Raw genomic sequence first — 19,230 nt, forward strand, 5'->3', positions numbered from 1 at the left:
GTTTGCTGACGGTGGAGCAGAGGGGCGCCGACATCTCAGGGAGCCTCATGACTCTGTTACTTTCAGTCTCTCCTTTTAGTGAGGCTGTAGTAGCTCGACCTGCTGCTCTCCTTTAACACTGTAAACTGTTATCAGTCTGTATTAACACAAAGAACTGTCCGTGTGTTTCTTTGCTGAGTTGAACAGCTGCCCATCCTGTGGGTCTAATGCTGTTCTTTATCTGCCCTGATCGGGTGGACACTGCTTGCCAGCCTTCTGGCAGTTTGACCACCATGGAGCTTCCTGCTGTACAGCGCTGTGCAAACCTCACCTGCATGAACTGACCCTCCTGATGCTGCTATTTAATTAGAGCCACTGTTCACCTGCTTTCCCCTTTTTGTATTTTAATATTTTGGTGACACTTTATTTTGAGTGTCCTTTCAGATGAAAACAAAAACTCAACGGACTCTCAGTAACATGTCAACAACATATGAGGGTCAAGATTAGGATTAGGTTTTGGGTTGAGGTTAGGGTTAGGATTAGGGCCAGGGTGAGGGTTAGGATTAGATTGTGGGTTGAGGTTAAGGTTAGGGTTAGGATTAGGTCCAGGGTGAGGGTTAGGTTTTGGTTTGAGGTTAGGGTTTAGGATTAGGTCCAGGCCGAGGGTTAGGATTAGGTTTGGGGTTGAGGTTAAGGTCAGGATTAGGGCCAGGGTTAGGATTAGGTTTTGGGTTGAGGTTAAGGTTAGGATTAGGGCCAGGGTGAGGATTAGGATTAGGTTTTGGGTTGAGGTTAAGGTTAGGATTAGGGCCAGGGTGAGGGTTAGATTTGGGTTGTGGGTTGAGGTTAAGGTTAGGGTTAGGATTAGGACCAGGGTTAGGATTAGGTTTTGGGTTGAGGTTAAGGTTAGGATTAGGGCCAGGGTGAGGATTAGGATTAGGTTTTGGGTTGAGGTTAAGGTCAGGATTAGGTCCAGGCTGAGGGTTTGATTTAGGTTGTGGGTTGAGGTTAAGGTTAGGGTTAGGATTAGGTCCAGGGTGAGGGTTAGGGTTAGGACCAGGGTTAGGATTAGGTGTTGCGTAAAGTTGGTAAGGTTAGGTTTTGCATAATGGAAGTAACACATTAACAATACATCTACTTAATGTAAGTAATGTATCAACAGAACATCTACAAGATATTTACTTCAGTGCATTCAGGTGCTTCACTGCTGCTTCTTGACTGATATGTCGTTGATGTGTTACTGATAATCTTATTAATCATCTACAAAGGACCACTCCAAATATTTTAAATTAATGGTAAAACCTTATTATCTGTTCTTTTTGCTCTTGTGTTACTGTTTGCTATCTGGTGTGGTCCAGAGGAGGACGGGTTCCCCTTTTGAGTCTTGGTTCCTCTCAAAGTTTCTTCCTCTTGCTCTTAAGAGAGTTTGTCTTGCCACTGTCGCCACTGGTGACGCTCATAGGGGGTTCGGACCCCGATATTTCTGTAAAACTGCTTTGTGACAACGCCTGTTGTTAAAAGTGCCACATAAATAAACTTTTACTTGACTTAACATATATTTGACCAGGGGTGCCTAAACTTTTGCATACGACTGCACTCGTGTACTTTTTTCTCTACTTTCCATATTTTTTTAATTCCAAACCATATGTCTTATTTGAATACCCAAGGTAAGGTAAAAGAGTACAGAAATGAGTCAGGATATGCATTTATATTAGAATTATCTTTAGCATTAGAAGGCCTACAGGGAGGGTGCACAAAAACTCAAAATTTGTTCACCTGAACAAAGACAAATCATCTACACAATGCTATGTGCAGTGAGATAAGATAATTTCATGGAAAAAGAAGACGAAGAAAGAGATGGCGAGATACTCACAATCATAAGAGGCCATTCTGTGACTGAAATGAATCCATGAGCTCCTTTCATCACCACAGAGACTGTAACAACATAAAGCACAAAACATATTAAACATATTACTCTTAACAACAGTAAGCACAATTAAAAATAAAGCATAATCTAAATCTACTCTTATTATTACTATTATTGTTACTGTGATTGTTAGTGTTATTGTTATTATTACAATTATTATGATCAGTACTAGTAAAATAAGTTTTCCACCTTAAATCATTAAACTAAATTTTAAAAATGAAAGACTTGAAAAAAATAGTGTCGGGCTTACATGTTAAATTCCAGCTGGTATCTTTTTTATCAGGTTGGATCACTACCACAAGGAGATAGGGTCCATCTTTCCACGCTGTCGCAATGACATGATCCTTTCCGGAGAAAACAGAAAGCTGGGTAGGAAACTTACAGCAGCTTTACAAAACTCTCAGGCACAGATTAAAAACAACAACACTTCTATTAAAATCCTGTCTTTTTTGAAGGTGTTAAGGGAAAAATGAGCTTTACCCCAACTCCAGTTTCTCCTGTAAGCCACCTTGTGTAGTTGGCATCCTGAAACAATGAACAAAATACACGTCAGAAAGCTGAACACAAACATGCTCTGTGGTCATTAATTAAGTCAGATGTGTTAACTGTAGTTCTCACATGAGTTTCTCCCTCCTTTGCTGTCTCCACAGTCCTCGGCTCTGCTATTGTTTTCTGCAAATGAAGATTTTGAAAAAGGTGTTTTTTAAGTGGTTCCGGATTTCTCCTGGATGCCCCCAGCCACTATATGGATTTACACTATATGGCTTAAAGTATATGAACAACCCTCCTAATGGTGTGTATGTTCTGGTGTAAGTGGCTGGTGCAATATGACTGGTGAAACTGGTACCAGTTCCTGACTGGTCAGCACCGAATTGAATACATTCTAATTGCAGATTAAGACTGAAGTGTTTATCTGCTCACTCTATTAAACAATCTGATGGAAAATCTTCGTTTACGTGCTCACTACAAGTAATCCGATCGAAAATGATGTGTATGCGTGTAGAACCACTTAGTGTAAGCGTTACCATGACAGCGAACCTCATGTGAGGTCCAGTCAGTGAGACGAGTTTTCAGCTGGCGCGTTTGTGTTTTTAATTACTTTAAAATGATGTCAGACTCCGAAAAACGTACCTCACATTCTTATCAAAGAAGGCCGAGAGGAAGACGTCGTGTCCTGTGACACATAAGCTGGACGTCCGTCCCACCGCCGTCTTTTAAAGATCAGAGCATGAACTTCGTCTCCTCTGCAGACCAGTTTCTGCTCCGCCATGTTGAACGGTATAAACTTTCACTATGACGTGACGAACATGATCAGAACGGACTTAAACTTTCTGATAGGGAATGTAATCAGATACAGGCGTTTACACGGATATTATTCTTCTATTTAACGGATTATTTACAGGATTACCCACCTCGAACAGTCGGATAGAAACTGTATTCCGAATGGCCTCAATTAGACTAGACTATTCCGATTTAAGTGTTTACATGGACGTATTCTATTCCGATTGAGCTATTAGTCGGATTATTAACGGATTACTAGGCTGCATGTAAACGTGGCTAGTGATATTAAGCTGAGCCTGTACTAAATTAAAATTGAACAGCTGGCATAGAATAAATTGCTAACTGCTCAGTAGCCTAAGTTTGAGCTTAGTGTGAGCTGGCGTGATACCCAGGGTTGGCATAGTGTAGTGGGTAACACCTCCGCCTCCTACGCTGTAGACTGGGGTTCAATCACCTGCCTGGGCAAGCACCCAACACTATACCAACAAGAGTCCTTGGGCAAGACTCCTAACACTTCCTTCGCCTACCTGTGTAAAAATGATCAAATTGTAAGTCGCTCTGGATAAGAGCGTCTGCCAAATGCCGTAAATGTAAATGTAACTTCGCACCAAGTTATGGAGAGTAGTATCAATAAGAGTATCGTTAAGATGTATCAGTATCAATATCTGTATTGATAAAATCCTAATGATACCCATCCTTACTGAAGCTTCTTGGGCTGGTCTTTCGAGCGATGCTACAATGCAGCTACGTGGCTGCCTGGGCCGGCCGTTGGGTCACGCGGCACTGCAATTATGAGGCTGCCTGGACTGTTGGTGTTTGGCCGGATGAAAATGCTACACCTTCGTGGCTAAAGACATTTCCGACCTTCAAGGCTTCTCAGGCCGGCAACCTGTGTGATGCCACGCTGTAGTTGCAGGGCCCCCCAGGCAGAGTGAGACCTTTACCATGGATAAGGATTCTTTCCGGGCTAAGTGACTCTTTACCATGGTCTGGGGAATCCATCCCGCCAGCGATGGTAACAGCTGGGTGTGTTGTTTAATTTATTTTTGATTATATATTTTGTTGCTTTGTGAAGCACCTGACTGTAAAGCCTCTTTGAGCATGAGAAAGGCACTATCTAAATAAAAGTGATGATTATGATGGTGAATTTCTGAGTTCAGGTGTTTCAGCCACACCCACTGCTAACAGATGTATAAAATCAAGAGCATAGCTATGTGGTCTCCATAGGTAAACAATGGCAGTAGAATGTGTCGTACCGAAGAGACCTGCTTGACCTGCCCCAGTTAACACTAAGTGCTATTGTTGTGAAATTAAAGTGTCTGGGAGCAAAAACAGCAACAACAATCCCACAGAGCAGGTCCAACGAGTGCCTATGCGTACAAAAATCGCCTATCCTCTGTTGCATCACTCATTACAGATTTCCAAACTGCCTCTGGAAGCAACGTCAACACAAGAACTGTGCGACAAGAGCTTCATGAAATGGGTTTCCATGGCTGAGCAGCTGCACACAAGCCTAAGATCACTATATGCAATGCCAAGCGTTGGCTGGAGTGGTGTAAAGCGCCGCCACTAGACTCTCGAGCAGTGGAAACGTGTTCTGGAGAGATGAATCAGGTTCACTATCTGGCAGTCTGATGGGTGAGTCTGGGCTTGGTAGGTGCCAGAAGAACCCTATCTACCGGAATGTACTGTGCCAAGAGTAAAACTAATTAGATTAAGTATTTATAGTGGCTAATATTTTACAGTGACAAATGTTAAATGCCAATTCAGTCCAATATAGAGCAAATAAAATGTTGTTTATATATCAGGTTTGACTTGCAGAAAATGTTCTAGTGTGTTTCATGTGTTCATTTGCCCCACACAGGCTAAGCTTCATATTAAAAAGGCTAATAAAAATCAGCCAATTTGGCTGTGAAGAAACTTGAATAGGCCCAAAAATTCAGAATCGGCACATCCCTAATAAACTGTGCCACAACTTTTAAATTTTTTTTTTTAAAATATATTAAATTCAGCAAATAAATAATAATCGTGCTTTGAAGTGTGTGTTATCCGTAGAGGATGTATTACTCACACTTAGAAAATCAACAAAACCGCAACCCTAAGTGCTTAAACAACCTGTGGGGGTTGGTGCCCCACAGGACCCTCACAGAACAGGTACTATTTCATTCTCAGCACTGCAGTAACACTGACGTGGTGGTGGTGTGTTAGTGTGTGTTGCGCTGGTGTGAGTGGATCAGACACAGCAGTGCTGCACAGTTTGTTTTAAACACTGCGTCCATTCATTGTCCACTCTATTAGACACTCCGACCTTGTGAGTTCACCTTGTAGATGTAAAGTCAGAGACGATAGCTCATCTGCTGCTGCACAGTTTGTGTTGGTCATCCTCTAGTCCTTCATCAATGATCACAGGACGCTGCCCACAGGACGCTGTTGCCTGGATGTTTTTGGTTCTCAGTCCAGCAGCAACACTGAGGTGTTTAAAAACTCCAGCAGCACTGCTGTGTCTGATCCACTCAGACCAGCGCAACACACACTAACACACCACCACCACGTCAGTGTTACTGCAGTGCTGAGAATGATCCACCACCCAAATAGTACCTGCTCTGTGAGGGTCCTGTGGGGGTCCTGACCACTGAAGAACAGGGTAACAAAATATGCAGAGAAACAGATGGACTACAGTCTGTAACTGTAGAGCTACAAATTACCGTTTAATGAAAATAAATTAAATGAAAGAACACGCTGACTCACGTTGAAAGTGGGAAAGAGCTGCATCCCACTGTTGCAGGTTAATGTCCTGTATTTATGCTCGATGTACTCTCCTTCTCCAAGAGGGTTGGGGTCTAAACTCTCTCCCCGACCCAGCGCTGTCCTCTCATACATTTCCTGAGAGCAGAAGTAAAACTGAACCTTAAAAAGAGACATTTAATACATACATATCTACAAACTCTGTGGGTTGTGGTTTGATAACAAACATGCAGAGCGCTCACCTCTACGTTGACGTACTCATTGTGGCACGGATAGCACTTTAAATACCACCTGATGGTAAATGAGACTTCCTCTGGACAGCTAAAAGAAGCCACTGCAAAACGGAAAATACCACATTACCTTTGGACAGTTACAACAAATTTACACCACAGTCAAATACGCCTGTTTCTTAGCACACAACCTATACATAAACACATTTGCTGCATCTTCACTGCTATTATTTCTATTAAAGGTAAACATTACCTCTCAGTTGGATATTAGTGCCCTTATACATGGACTTTCTCACTATCACGGGTCTTGATGTCTGGAGGAAAGAAATAATTATGAGACAATGAGATGGTAATGCAAGACACAAGCCTCCCGAACCAAAGATATTATACCCTGCAAAAAAGGAGTCAAGTGAAATTATCTTAAATCATGTGAATATATATACACCGATCAGGCACAACATTACCTCCTTGTTTCTACGCTCCACTTACTATATAGGTGCACTTTGTAGTTCTACAGTTACAGACTGTAGTCCATCTGTTTCTCTGATACTTTGTTAGCCCCCTTTTACCCTGTTCTTCAGTGGTCAGGACCCCCATGGACCCTCACAGAGCAGGTACTATTTGGGTGGTGGGTCATTCTCAGCACTGCAGTAACACTGACGTGGTGGTGGTGTGTTAGTGTGTGTTGCGCTGGTCTGAGTGGATCAGACACAGCAGTGCTGCTGGAGTTTTTAAACACCTCAGTGTCACTGCTGGACTGAGAATAGTCCACCAACCAAAAATATCCAGCCAACAGCGTCCTGTGGGCAGCGTCCTGTGACCACTGATGAAGGACTAGAGGATGACCAACACAAACTGTGCAGCAGCAGATGAGCTATCGTCTCTGACTTTACATCTACAAGGTGGACCGACAAGGTAGGAGTGTCTAATAGAGTGGACAGTGAGTGGACACAGTGTTTAAAAACTCCAGCAGCACTGCTGTGTCTGATCCACTCGTACCAGCACAACACACACTAACACACCACCACCACGTCAGTGTTACTGCAGTGCTGAGAATGATCCACCACCCAAATAGTACCTGCTCTGTGAGGGTCCATGGGGGTCCTGACCACTGAAGAACAGGGTAAAAGGGGGCTAACAAAGTATCAGAGAAACAGATGGACTACAGTCTGTAACTGTAGAACTACAAAGTGACCCTATATAGTAAGTGGAGCTGATAAAATGGACAGTGAGTGTAGAAACAATGTTATGCCTGATCAGTGTATACACTATATTTCTTATTTTGAGATTATAATAAGTTTATTATAAGATTATTTAATTACTTACATTAACATTAACTTTACTTGTTTTAGATGATTTTATTAAGATTATCTCACTGTAGGGCAGATACTTTTGCAGGTTTCAAGCACATTTCTTACAACAAGCAAAATTATCTGCCAACACTGAGAATTTCACTTAGCAAAATTACTTAAAACAAGAAAAAATGTCTAAAGTAAGTAAAATAGTCTTATAATAAGCTAACAGCAAACTCACAATGAGAAATATTAGATACATCGACTAGATTAAAGGCACTTCCACTTGAGAAAATACTCTCTTTTTTTGCAGTGTAGCAATTCAATCAGCCAATATAACAGGTTCAACTGAGCTCAGACGTTTACAGCCGCGCTGCTGAGCCGAAGCATCAGCTTTCAAAGAGAGCTACCAGATATCTTTTGGACTGTGCACACGGAAAAACGGTGTCTTTAAATATTTGATACACCACCTTGAAAGTAAACATGTGAGAAAAAACACATATTTGACAGTCCAAACAGCTACCAAGTGGTTGGAGGTCTGTCAACATCCTTAACGCCTTGTTAAAGTGATGTATAAAGTAGAAAACATCTTCTAAGCAGCAAGTAGTTTACCATTAAAAGGCAGAATCTCAAAAAAACAGATCCCTGCTCCCTACATGGTGCCATATGTAGGTCTTTAAATGCAATTTCTTGCACTCAAGCAGTGCATAACATGTCTAATAAAGAGAGATTTGGGATTTTAACACATGCACAGTTCTATACCGGACATACAGTGCACTATTTGGGTGTAGATGCCACTCATATAGTGCACTATGTAGGGAGCAGGGGTCCATTTGGGATACTGCCCAATTGTCAGACTTGTTAGCCAGCCAAATATACGGATAACTGAAAGAGGAACTCCACCAATTTTTCAAAAGTGCACATAGTTAAGAGGTTAAGATGTAAACAGAGTCGTTCAGAGCGGTTTGGTGTGAAACGCTCCGTTCTAGAGAAACTTACCGAGTCAGAATTGTTCACAGTGGTGGTGATAGGAACCAGACGTCCACCTCTAAAAGCTCCCTCACAGAAAGTTCCTACATGAAATGGTTATGAATTCACTGCCTGATGACTGAGACACTGTTTTATGATAGCTTTGAGAACTTAAACTCCATTCATGGTGGAGGGATACATGCAGGGCGCTGTGAGGCAAAATAGTCCCCAAAGAAAACGTATTATTTCAGATTTTCCACTATTTTCCATCATCAACATTCCATATGAACTCAGAAGACTCGTGTAGGTTCACTGGTGGTTCTGGATAGTAAATAAAATGTCTATATCTGTGTTGTAGTCATGGCGACCCCTGGTTCCTATCACCACCACTGTAATAAAGTTTTTCTAAAATGCATCATTTCAATTCAAACTGCTCTGAATGACTTTGTTTACATCTCTTTAATCGAACAAAAAAAGAAAAATCAGTGGAAAACTTCTTTTTAATCATGTACCCATGCATATTTAGTTCATAACGCACTCCTGTGAACTAAATACACAGCTGCGAAATGCAATAAATATGTAGTAAACCTATAAACCTATAAACCTATAAACCGTGAGGCATGTTTTATAACACTGGCAGAAAAACTCATGTTTGGTTAGAGTTTGTCGTATCGGCTTTGTAGGGAAGGCCGTTTCCACCACTGGACAAAAATATACAGCCATTTACTAAGTCATGATAATGAAAACATTCAAGTTATTCTATAACTATAACTTGGTGACTTAGTATCTCATAATACTTAATAACTTTATATCTCAATGATGAGTTATCTTCTCACATTCATGACTTACTATCTTATAACATACATACATACATACATCATCTAAACCGCTTATCCTTCTGGGTTGCGGTGGGGTGCTGAAGCCTATCCCAGCTGTCATTGGGCATTATAACAATGACTTAATATCTCATATTATGACTTACTTTCTCATAATGACTTAGTATGTCGCGATTATGACTTAATATCTCAACTATGAATTAGCATCTCATAATTATGACTTTGTTTCTCATAATAGTGAGATTCAAATTCATAATTGTGACTTAATATCTCATATTTAAGAATTAGCATCTCATAATTATGACTTAGTATCTCATAACAATGGCGTTCAATCTCATAACTATGACTTAATATCTCAATGATGAGTCATCTTCTCATGTTCATGACTTACTATCTTATAATAATAACTTAATCTCTCATTTTATGACTTGGTATGTCATAATTATGACTTAATATCTCAACTATGAATCAGCATCTCATAATCATGACTTTGTTTCTTATAAGTGAGATTCAATGGCACAGTTTTGACTTAATATAAAAGCTTCTCATAATAATAACTTTCTCATAATTACTCAGTCTGTCATAATTATGACTCAATATCTCATTATTAAGAATTAGCATCTCATAATTATCACTTAATTTCTCATAATAGTAACTAACCATCTAAAACGTATGACTTAGTATCTCATAATAATAACATTCAATTTCATAATTACGACTTAATATCTCAATGATGAGTTATCTTCTCATATTCTTGACTTACTATCTTATAATAATAACTTATTCCTTTATGACTTGGTATGTCATGATTATGACTTAATATCTCAACTATGAATTAACATCTCATAATTATGAGATTTAATCGCATAGTTATGACTTAATATCTCAATAATGACTAAGCTTCTCATAATAATGGCTTTCTCATAATTACTTAGTCGGTCACAATTATGACTTCATATCTCATAATTAAGAATTAGCATCTCATAATTATCCATTTCTCAGAATAGTAACTAACCTTCTCATAATTATGACTTTGCATCTCAATGATGAGTTATCTTCTCATATTCATGACTTACTATCTTACAATAACAACTTAATTTCTCATTTTATGACTCGTAATTATGACTTAATATCATCATAATTATGGCTGTTTATTATAAGTGAGATTCAATCACATAGTTATGCCTTAATATCTCAATAATGACTAACCTTCTCATAATTACTTAGTCTGTCACAATTATGACTTATTATTTCATAAGAGTTAGCAGCTCATAATCATCACTTCATTTCTCACAACAGTAACTAACCACCTCATTATAATGACATTCAATCTCATGATGACTTAATATCTCATAATAACGACTGAGCATCTCACAACAAGGCTTTCTCATAATAATATGATCATTTTGATTATCATTTCACACAATCGAATTATTTCTCGTTATCGTGTGACAATTATTATGACATGCTAAGTGATAATTACGGAAAGCTTCCTCATTATTAGGACTTATTAACGGTTTTATATCCCACTTCAGTGGTGTAAACGGGTTTTTAGGGCTTTTGGACGATTTCTAGAATTAAAAACAAGCTTACAGAAGTTCGCTCTGACAGGCGATCGTGAGAGAAATAAACAGGAGACGATGTTTACAAAAGATTAGACACTCTCTCTGTGTAAGAAACAGCACTGGCTCTGAATAAAACCGCTTAAAAGTAAAAAAGAAACGTAATTAAAGTCACCACAGCAGGCTAGCTAACCTAGCTAATGCTAGCTCCCACTGGAAACGCCACATCAGCCTGCCAGCGCGCTAAGCTAAGCTAAGCTAATGGGCTAAACAGCGGCGAAGCGAGTCCTGCTGTCTGTGTTTACAGTCTGCCGCCCCGTAAACGAGCTAAATGAGGCTGTCGAACCACGTTCTGTTTGGACCGGACCCCGCGGTGAGCAGCAGGGCAGCTAAAGCTGAATGTTGGCCGCTATGAAAGCGGACACTCCGGCTGCTCCGGCTAGCCAGGCTCGGTAGCAGGTCTCCCTCCGCGGCCCGTCCGTCCATCATCAGGCTCTCTGAGTCGCTGCTTACACTGTTGACAGTCGAAGTCCAGTGTCCGGCCTCCGGAGCGGCGTCCACTCCGCTGGAGAAACAGCTGAATACAGTCCAGGACAGGAGAGAAAACCACAGCATCTTCTGGAGGAACGCGGAACACTCCGCACACGCCATCGTGGCTCCGCTGCTGTCAGTGAAGTCGGGAACGGTGTGTGCGCGTGCGCGTGCGCGTGCGCGCGTCACGAGCTCACCTGAGGCGCACCTGCCCGACACGTCTGTTCCAACAAGCATATTAGGGAAGCATCGGAATTGTTACAGAGGTCTCCTGGAATTAGGCTCGGTCTCTTCCCTGTTCCTTGCGTTTATAACATCCTCCCGAGAAAAAATAGAGTTTGAGAATTTCAGTAATTTTAAGATAAAGAAATTTTATAGAAATTTCTATGAATGTAAGCATCTATAAACACATTCATAACATGCTATATGTATAGTCACAAGGCATTATCAACGCGCTTATAAATATTTACAAAAATGAATTACACTGAATTACACTTCATAGCCATGTTCATTTTTGTTGTCTTGGTGAGCTTTGAATGGAGCAAATTTAGGCTAATAGCACAGAGCATGTGAACTGCCTGTAGATGAGCTCACCAGTCAGGAGCAGCAAAACACCCAGGTTCTGCATGTGTGACGTCACAACCATCACACCTAGTTTGATCCACTCAACATTTAAGCTTCATGCCAGAAACAGAATATGTTTTGGTCGTCTTGGCCAAAAAGCAGGCCTGCAGATTAATTTATACAAAACAGTTTTTATTTAAATCGCAATCGCACTATTGGTCAGAAAAATCACAATAAGACATTTTGATTGGTCTGTTTCCAGGTGGTTGCTAAAGTGTTGCCAAACAATTACTACGGCATTTTAGGTGGTTGCTAAGGTGTTGCTAAGTGTTTGCGCTGGTATCCTACGTGGTTGCTTTATTCCCAGGTGGTTGCTAAGGTGTTGCTAAGTATTTGTGCTGGTATCCTAGGTGGTTGCTCTATTCCCAGGTGGTTGCTAAGTTGTTGCTAAGTATTTGTGCTGGTATCCTAGGTGGTTGCTAAGGTGTTGCTAAGTATTTGTGCTGGTATCCTAGGTGGTTCCTTTATTCCCAGGTGGTTGCTAAGGTGTTGCTAGGTATTTGCGCTGGTATCCTAGGTGGTTCCTTTATTCCTAGGTGGTTGCTAAGGTGTTGCTAAGTATTTGCACTGGTATCCTAGGTGGTTGCTCTATTCCCAGGTGGTTGCTAAGGTGTTGCTAAGTATTTGCGCTGGTATCCTAGGTGGTTCCTTTATTCCCAGGTGGTTGCTAAGGTGTTGCTAGGTATTTGTGCTGGTATCCTAGGTGGTTCCTTTATTCCCAGGTGGTTGCTAAGGTGTTGCTAGGTATTTGTGCTGGTATCCTAGGTGGTTGCTCTATTCCCAGGTGGTTGCTAAGGTGTTGCTAAGTATTTGCGCTGGTATCCTAGGTGGTTGCTCTATTCCCAGGTGGCTGCTAAGGTGTTGCTAAGTATTTGTGCTGGTATCCTGGGTGGTTGCAAGGGGGTTGCTCTATTCCCAGGTGGTTGCTAAGGTGTTGCTCTATTACCAGGTGGTTGCTAAGAAGTTGCTAAGTATTTGCTAAGGGATAAAGTGAGGCTGGAAAATGATCATGAAAAAAAATTAATCATGGCTTCTTTTTTGCTACATAAAACCACATAAATGTTATAAATGAGGGAAAAATAAATAAAATACAAAAAAAAATGCAGGAATGTTTTTAATAATCAGAAGATTTACAGCAATTAATTTCACTCACAGGATTAAGTGACCAAGTACCGCACTGAATGGTACAATTACAAAAAACTCTTCAGACATAAGCTTTTTTCATTTATCAAGAACAGAAAATATAAACATCTGGACCATGTACACATACCTATGTACATCATATATACAAATGGATACCTAATATACATATTTAATCATATGTACATCAGATTTTGACTTCTATTCTGCAGTAAAAGAATCTCCTTTACACTTTACAACACTGGCCAAACTTCATCAGCAGCAGAGTCCTAAAAACAACACCTTTAAGGGCAGATAGGGTCCATTACATCTGCACAGACTGCTGTCGAGTGCTGAACAGACCTGATATCTTACACCATTTACACCAGCTGGACTCAGAAGGTGCATTTTCCACAGGGAGCTGTGAGAGCGCCAGCATTTTCAACCTGATCTCTACTGCCTGTTCTGTCGTACACAGACTATTACCAGAAATAAACAGGAAATCTGTCAAAGTTATGGTCTGTGGCCACCCGTGCTCGAAAAGTTATTAAAAAATATGTACAAATGACTGATGACTTCTCTCGAACTGCAATACACTGCAAAAAATGGTATCTTGTCAAGTGAAATCATTTTAAATCTCGTCGATATGTCTATAATTTCCCATTTTGAGATGTTTGTGCACTTATTAAGATTGTTTATCTTATTTCCAGACATTATTAGGTAATTTTATTAAAATTATCTCACTATATTGGCAGATCATTTTGCTGGTTTACTTAATAAAATTACTTAAAACAAGTAAAAATGCCTAGAAATAAGATAAATAATCTTAAATTAAGCTTACAACAATCTATTCAAATCAAAATATTGATTTATTGACTATATTTAAGATGATTTTACTTGACATGATACCATTTTTTTCAGTGTAGAATTACTTCAATCATTGCTTCACTTCTGAGTTTGTCTCTAAAACCCAAACACATCTGTATCAGCTGGACAAACCCAGCGTACTGCAAAAAATGGCATCTTCTCAAGTGAAATGATCTGAAATCTAGTGAATATACCTAATATTCCTAATTTTGAAATTATTGTAACCTTATAATGTGATTATTTAACTTATTGCAAAACTTTTTTTTTTTTACTGGATTGAAATAAAGTTATATAGTAAAATAATCTCACTGCATTGGCAGATAATTCTGTTTGTTGTACACTTAAAAATATGGTTTTTCAAGGGTTCTATAGTAAACGGTTCTATAAAGAACCATGAACACACAAAGAACCCTTTGAGTTCTTTGAAACCTGAGTTTAAAGCAAGTTTTCATAAATCTTAAAACTTTGCTTGTTCGCAGTTATTTCAGAGCCACTCGGTTCTACCTGATGGAAACTGTTTGCCTTCAGTGTTTTGTGCTGATGATAATTTTAATAGACATCAGCGTCACTAATTAATGACTCTATTAAAAGACTGGTTTACCAAGAGAGACACTGGAGTATTTTCACCTAAAATGAGTTTAATGAAGCGAGTCTTGTTACAAAAATGATAATAGGACATTAAAGTCATAATTAATCTTTCAGTACTTTTACTTTTGATACTTAAATACATTTGAAGGCAAACACTTTTGTACTTTTACTCAAGTGGAGGTCTAAAGGGAGGAACTTCTACTTTTACTGCAGTAATAAAAAAGGTCCCGTTTTGGTACTATATAGAACGCTTTTTGCTAAGAGTGTAATAAATATGAAACCATGGGTTAAATTACAATTATAATATTCCTAAACCATCTCAAAATGAAAAATATGAGACATTTCTACAGCGTTTAAAATGATTCCACTTGTTAAGACGTCATGTTTTGCAGTGTTGCATTATTTCCCCCATGTGTTGAGCCTCTTAATGTCTCAGAGCAAGTGTGTCGTGTCACTAGAGGATGGCTGGAATTCCGATAATCCCCCAACAGTGCCCGAACTGTCCGCCTCCCGGCTGTCCTCGGCTAAAAGAGGAGTGCTGCTCTCCGCTACGGCAGCAGGATCCTCCGAGGAGATAACAATGACGTAACGGTCGTCCTCCTCCGCGGCAGAGTGGACTTCTGCCGTTACGACGGACGGGTCGGCGGCCTGGCGGCTGCAGGAGGGCGAGGAGGTGAGGAGGGGGCCCTCCAGCGGCGCCTCTGCCAGCGGCTCCTCCTCAGGGAAGCTGGTGTTGATGTAGATGATGTTGTTCCTGCTGGAGCTGTCGGGGAGCTTCTCTAACAGCTTCTCCAGCATCTCCCTGACCTTCGTGAAGTCCGGCCGGTCCATGGGGTCAGTGCGCCAGCAGCTGAACATGATGCTGTACCTACAAAATGTGAGCAGATGGTATTTAGACTATGCTATAATTATAATTGATTATGATACGGTTCGTGTCCACTTGCACTTTTTCTCGCTGCATTCCTCTGCACCGGATCTCTCTGCTCGCCACCGGGGGGCGTTTCTATGTTGTTATAGAGGTTAAGGTACCGTGTTGAACATATCTGGGGCTGTTGAGAATCTGATACGCTGTTTGCTGTTACCCTGCCTGCACATCGCCAGCGCTACAACTGTTCAGCGTCACCGAGGCGGCCTTTAGTTTGTCGCTGGTGGGTGTTTTTGTTTTTTGTTGATGAAAATCTTTTTATTAAGCATTTTCAGTACAAAAATAGACAATCCAAGAAACAAACAGACGTAAACAAAGATGCACGGTTGATTAAAATGAATTCAATTAGATAGGGTCCTGTCCCAGATCTTTAATTGCCACAGACAAGGTGACCACAGCATTCAGTCTGGCAGTGGCAGCTCCAGAACCAGGACATCCATAAAATAAAGCAAGAAGCACGCTCAATTTCAAAATTGCTTTCTTCGCTGCTGTCAGAAAAGCCATTACTATTTTCTCTGAGCAGAAACAAAGCAGGATATGAGGGCAGATCTACTTCTAGAAGAGAAACAAGCAATGAAGCTGTCGTCTCCCAGAGATGCTGCACTGGAGGGCACAGCCAGAAAACATGAATAAATGTTCTGAGAGCATCTAAAGAGCATTTAGAGCAAAGTTTCTCAGTGGAAAGTTTCATCTGGAATGCCTGACGAGGGGTTATATAAAATCTGTGTGCACATTTATAGTGTATCGGCTGATGGGCAAAATTTTTAAATGAAGAGAATACATTTTTCCAAATCAGATCCCAATCCAGATCTGAGTAGTCTATGACGAGGTCACAGGTCCGAATTGTCTGTACCCTGAGCACACGGGCAGTGTTAGAAGCTGAAGGGCATTTCGAGGCGAGAGCAGTCAGGCAGGAAGCTCGACTGGATTTTGTGGTGATCCAAACTACATTTTTAAAAGCCAGAACTCAGAACTCAGCCAGCATAGACTTTATTTATTAACTAACATCACAGCTGACGCAAATATTTGAAAGCAAATCAATCAAAATTAAGAAAACAATTTTATTATTTTATTTATTTCACAACTCCAGCTGGACAGAAATGCTTAGTAGTTTTACTCAGATTGTTAACAAAGTGAGAAAGGAAGCGAGAACGTCTTTTCTGATTGGTTATTACCACCCTGTGTCACTACTCATTTGCATGAGGCAGAGCTGAACTTCTTCGCGTGGCTTAGATCGCTCGTTTTGTGTCGCTGGCTCTCAATTAAAATAAAAGACTTCCGGCTGCTTTGTCGTGTCGCGTCGCTCCCAGTGTGACGCATACACAGAAGCTTATAATGAGACTGAGCTGCACACATATTATCGCTGTCCAAAAAAAAAAATCTCAATTTTTTTATTTCAGCACTGCAGCTATTATTTACATTGTGTGAAAATTTCACAATGATTCGACCAATAGAAATGCTCCAAAAGCGCTTGGAATACACTGCAATAAATGGCATCTCGTCAAGTAAAATTATCCTAAATAAAGGAGATAAATTTAATATTTCTCCTGTTGAGATTGTTGTAAGATTAATATAGCCCGTCTGGCTTATTTCTAGACATTTTTTACTTCTTGTATGTATTGGTGTCACGTATTCGGCCAGCCAGCCTCAGAACTACGATTCCCAGAATCCTCCGCCTCATCACCTGACTCTGGAAAGATCATCAGCAGCCTATCACCGCTCTAGTTCTCCTGAATATTGATCATTTTCACCTGTACGTTTTCTCACATGACCTGTTTTAGTTAGTATATCAGCCCGGGCTATAGTCAGGTTCAGTGCGAGGTATTGCTTTCCTAGTGAAACTACTGAGCATTCTTTCTGGTTTTGATCTCCTGTGTTTCAACCTTGTGTTTTGACTCTGTTTCTCGTTTTTCTTCTGCTTTTCGGATTTGCCCTTTTTGGATATTCGGTTTTTGACTTTCGCCTGTGTTTTGGACTCTGATCTGCCTTACCCCACTTTGTTATGATCACCTTCTGTGTTTTGTTGCTTACGCTGGAACTGACCCATGCCTGTGTATTGACGACGATATCTCTGTTTGAATCCCCAAGTAAAGCTTCTTCGCTGTTTTACATCCGCGAGTGTCTGCTTACTGGTCGCACGTTACAATTGGCAGATAATTGTGCTTGATTTAAGAAATATGTTGAAACCAGCTGAATTATCTGCCAGTATACTGAGATAATTTTACTTGATAAAATGACCTAAAAGTAGTAAAAAATGTCTAGAAATAAGCTAGATAACCTCATAACTGCACAACCATCTCAAAATGGGAAATATTAGACATATCGACTAGATTTAAGATCATTTCACTTGACAAGTGTAACATCTTCTCACATTAACTTACCCTGAAAGTAAAGAACGTTTTGCCCTCTCCTGTAAACTGTAAACGTTTTGGAGATGCTTGTTTTTCTTTAGACGGTGACGATGAGCTGTTTACGCGTTTATAATTCTGAGAATGCGTCCGTCATCCACACAACCTGGAATGTTAACTCGCTCAATCTCACTAGCAAGCTAGCCACCTTCGTAAGCAACTAACGAGCTCAGTACGGTTTAAATTTTGTTTTATCTTAAACTTCATCCAATCGAACATCCCTCCAAATCTTCAGTCAACAGTTCTGTATAAAACCAGACGTTTACTTTATTACGTAATGGACTGAGAGAAGAGAGAGAGCCACAGTGCTCTGTACTGAAGGCTTGTCTACTGTTACCTGATTGGCTAAGCTCAGTGTGGTACGGCTCTCCACTGAAATAACTACGATGTGCTGAGGGGAATTTGCACCTGGACAGGTATTTTTACTGAATCACACACAACAACAGCAGACACTCACAGTTCATCCAAGCAGTCGTTTGGCTGCTTTAACCTGTGGCCTTCCAGCAGGTAGTCATAAATCTCATGGTTCTGGACCCCTGGGTACGGAGTCATGCCTCGAGTGGCTATCTCCCACATGGTCACACCAAACGCCCACTGTGAAGAAACAAGACAGTGATTGCAGTAAATCTAGATTATATTTTGCATTACATTCCTCAGTATATTTACAGCATTGTTCAGTATTAGCTGTCTTGAATCCTGGAAGGATTTAGTTCTAACACCCCAATTTAACTAAACATCTCTGCTTTAATGAGCTAAATCATGTGTATTGGCATAAAACTGAACTAATAAGGTAGAGAAATGTTTTTAGAACAGGGAAAACACTAAACGTACACACTAAGTATTAAAGGATGATGTAAAAGCAAACAAACTGCTCTTTACATTATGTAAAAATAGCATGTCGCTGTTGTCGGAAGAAAACCTCGTATCTCCAAAATGGTAACTTTACAGGAGAAGGAAAAACGCTACTTCACTTTTAATGTAAGTCATTGGAACCAGAATTTTTTCCAAGTAATTTTAGACTATTTCTTTTGGCCCATTCTTCATTAAATTTACACACAACGTAAAGGGCCACAGGTATTTTCAAACTATGTCAAAAAATGAAGATAAAAGGTTTTCTTCCGACAGCAGTGATATGAATGGACCAGTAAAGCCTCTTTACATCAACTTTATGTTCACGTAAAATGTTTTTGCCTTCTCCTGTAAAGTTACTATTTTAGAGATGTATGTTTTTCTTTGGACAGTGATGACAAATAATGCTGAAAATGGTGATAAAATACAGACAAGTCTGAAAAAAAAAAAAAAACTCAGGAGACTGTTTTGCCTCATAACACCCTGCATGTACCCCTC

General features: G+C 40.2%; 2 protein-coding genes across 3 annotated transcripts in view; both read right to left on the reverse strand.

Moving 5' to 3' along the window:
* tmem87b (transmembrane protein 87B) overlaps positions 1–11,501 on the reverse strand; it is a 28,219-nt gene extending 16,718 nt beyond the window's left edge. For both annotated transcript variants that reach the window (XM_036573626.1, XM_036573625.1), the window contains exons 1-8: positions 11,335–11,501; positions 6,416–6,476; positions 6,175–6,266; positions 5,936–6,070; positions 2,525–2,578; positions 2,387–2,431; positions 2,157–2,250; positions 1,853–1,914 (exon numbers count right to left, since the gene is read on the reverse strand). In XM_036573626.1, the coding sequence (XP_036429519.1) occupies positions 1,853–1,914; positions 2,157–2,250; positions 2,387–2,431; positions 2,525–2,578; positions 5,936–6,070; positions 6,175–6,266; positions 6,416–6,476; positions 11,335–11,472 (681 nt within the window). In that variant the 5' untranslated portion in view covers positions 11,473–11,501. The remainder of the gene's footprint in view (positions 1–1,852; positions 1,915–2,156; positions 2,251–2,386; positions 2,432–2,524; positions 2,579–5,935; positions 6,071–6,174; positions 6,267–6,415; positions 6,477–11,334) is intronic.
* Positions 11,502–14,692: 3,191 nt separating this feature from the next.
* mertka (c-mer proto-oncogene tyrosine kinase a) overlaps positions 14,693–19,230 on the reverse strand; it is a 66,432-nt gene continuing 61,894 nt past the window's right edge. Inside the window, exons 18-19 of the mRNA XM_036573629.1 lie at positions 18,341–18,477; positions 14,693–15,418 (exon numbers count right to left, since the gene is read on the reverse strand). Of these exons, the coding sequence (XP_036429522.1) occupies positions 14,983–15,418; positions 18,341–18,477 (573 nt within the window). The 3' untranslated portion in view covers positions 14,693–14,982. The remainder of the gene's footprint in view (positions 15,419–18,340; positions 18,478–19,230) is intronic.

This window comes from Colossoma macropomum, unplaced genomic scaffold, assembly GCF_904425465.1.
Source record: "Colossoma macropomum unplaced genomic scaffold, Colossoma_macropomum, whole genome shotgun sequence".
Classification (NCBI taxonomy): Eukaryota; Metazoa; Chordata; class Actinopteri; order Characiformes; family Serrasalmidae; genus Colossoma; species Colossoma macropomum.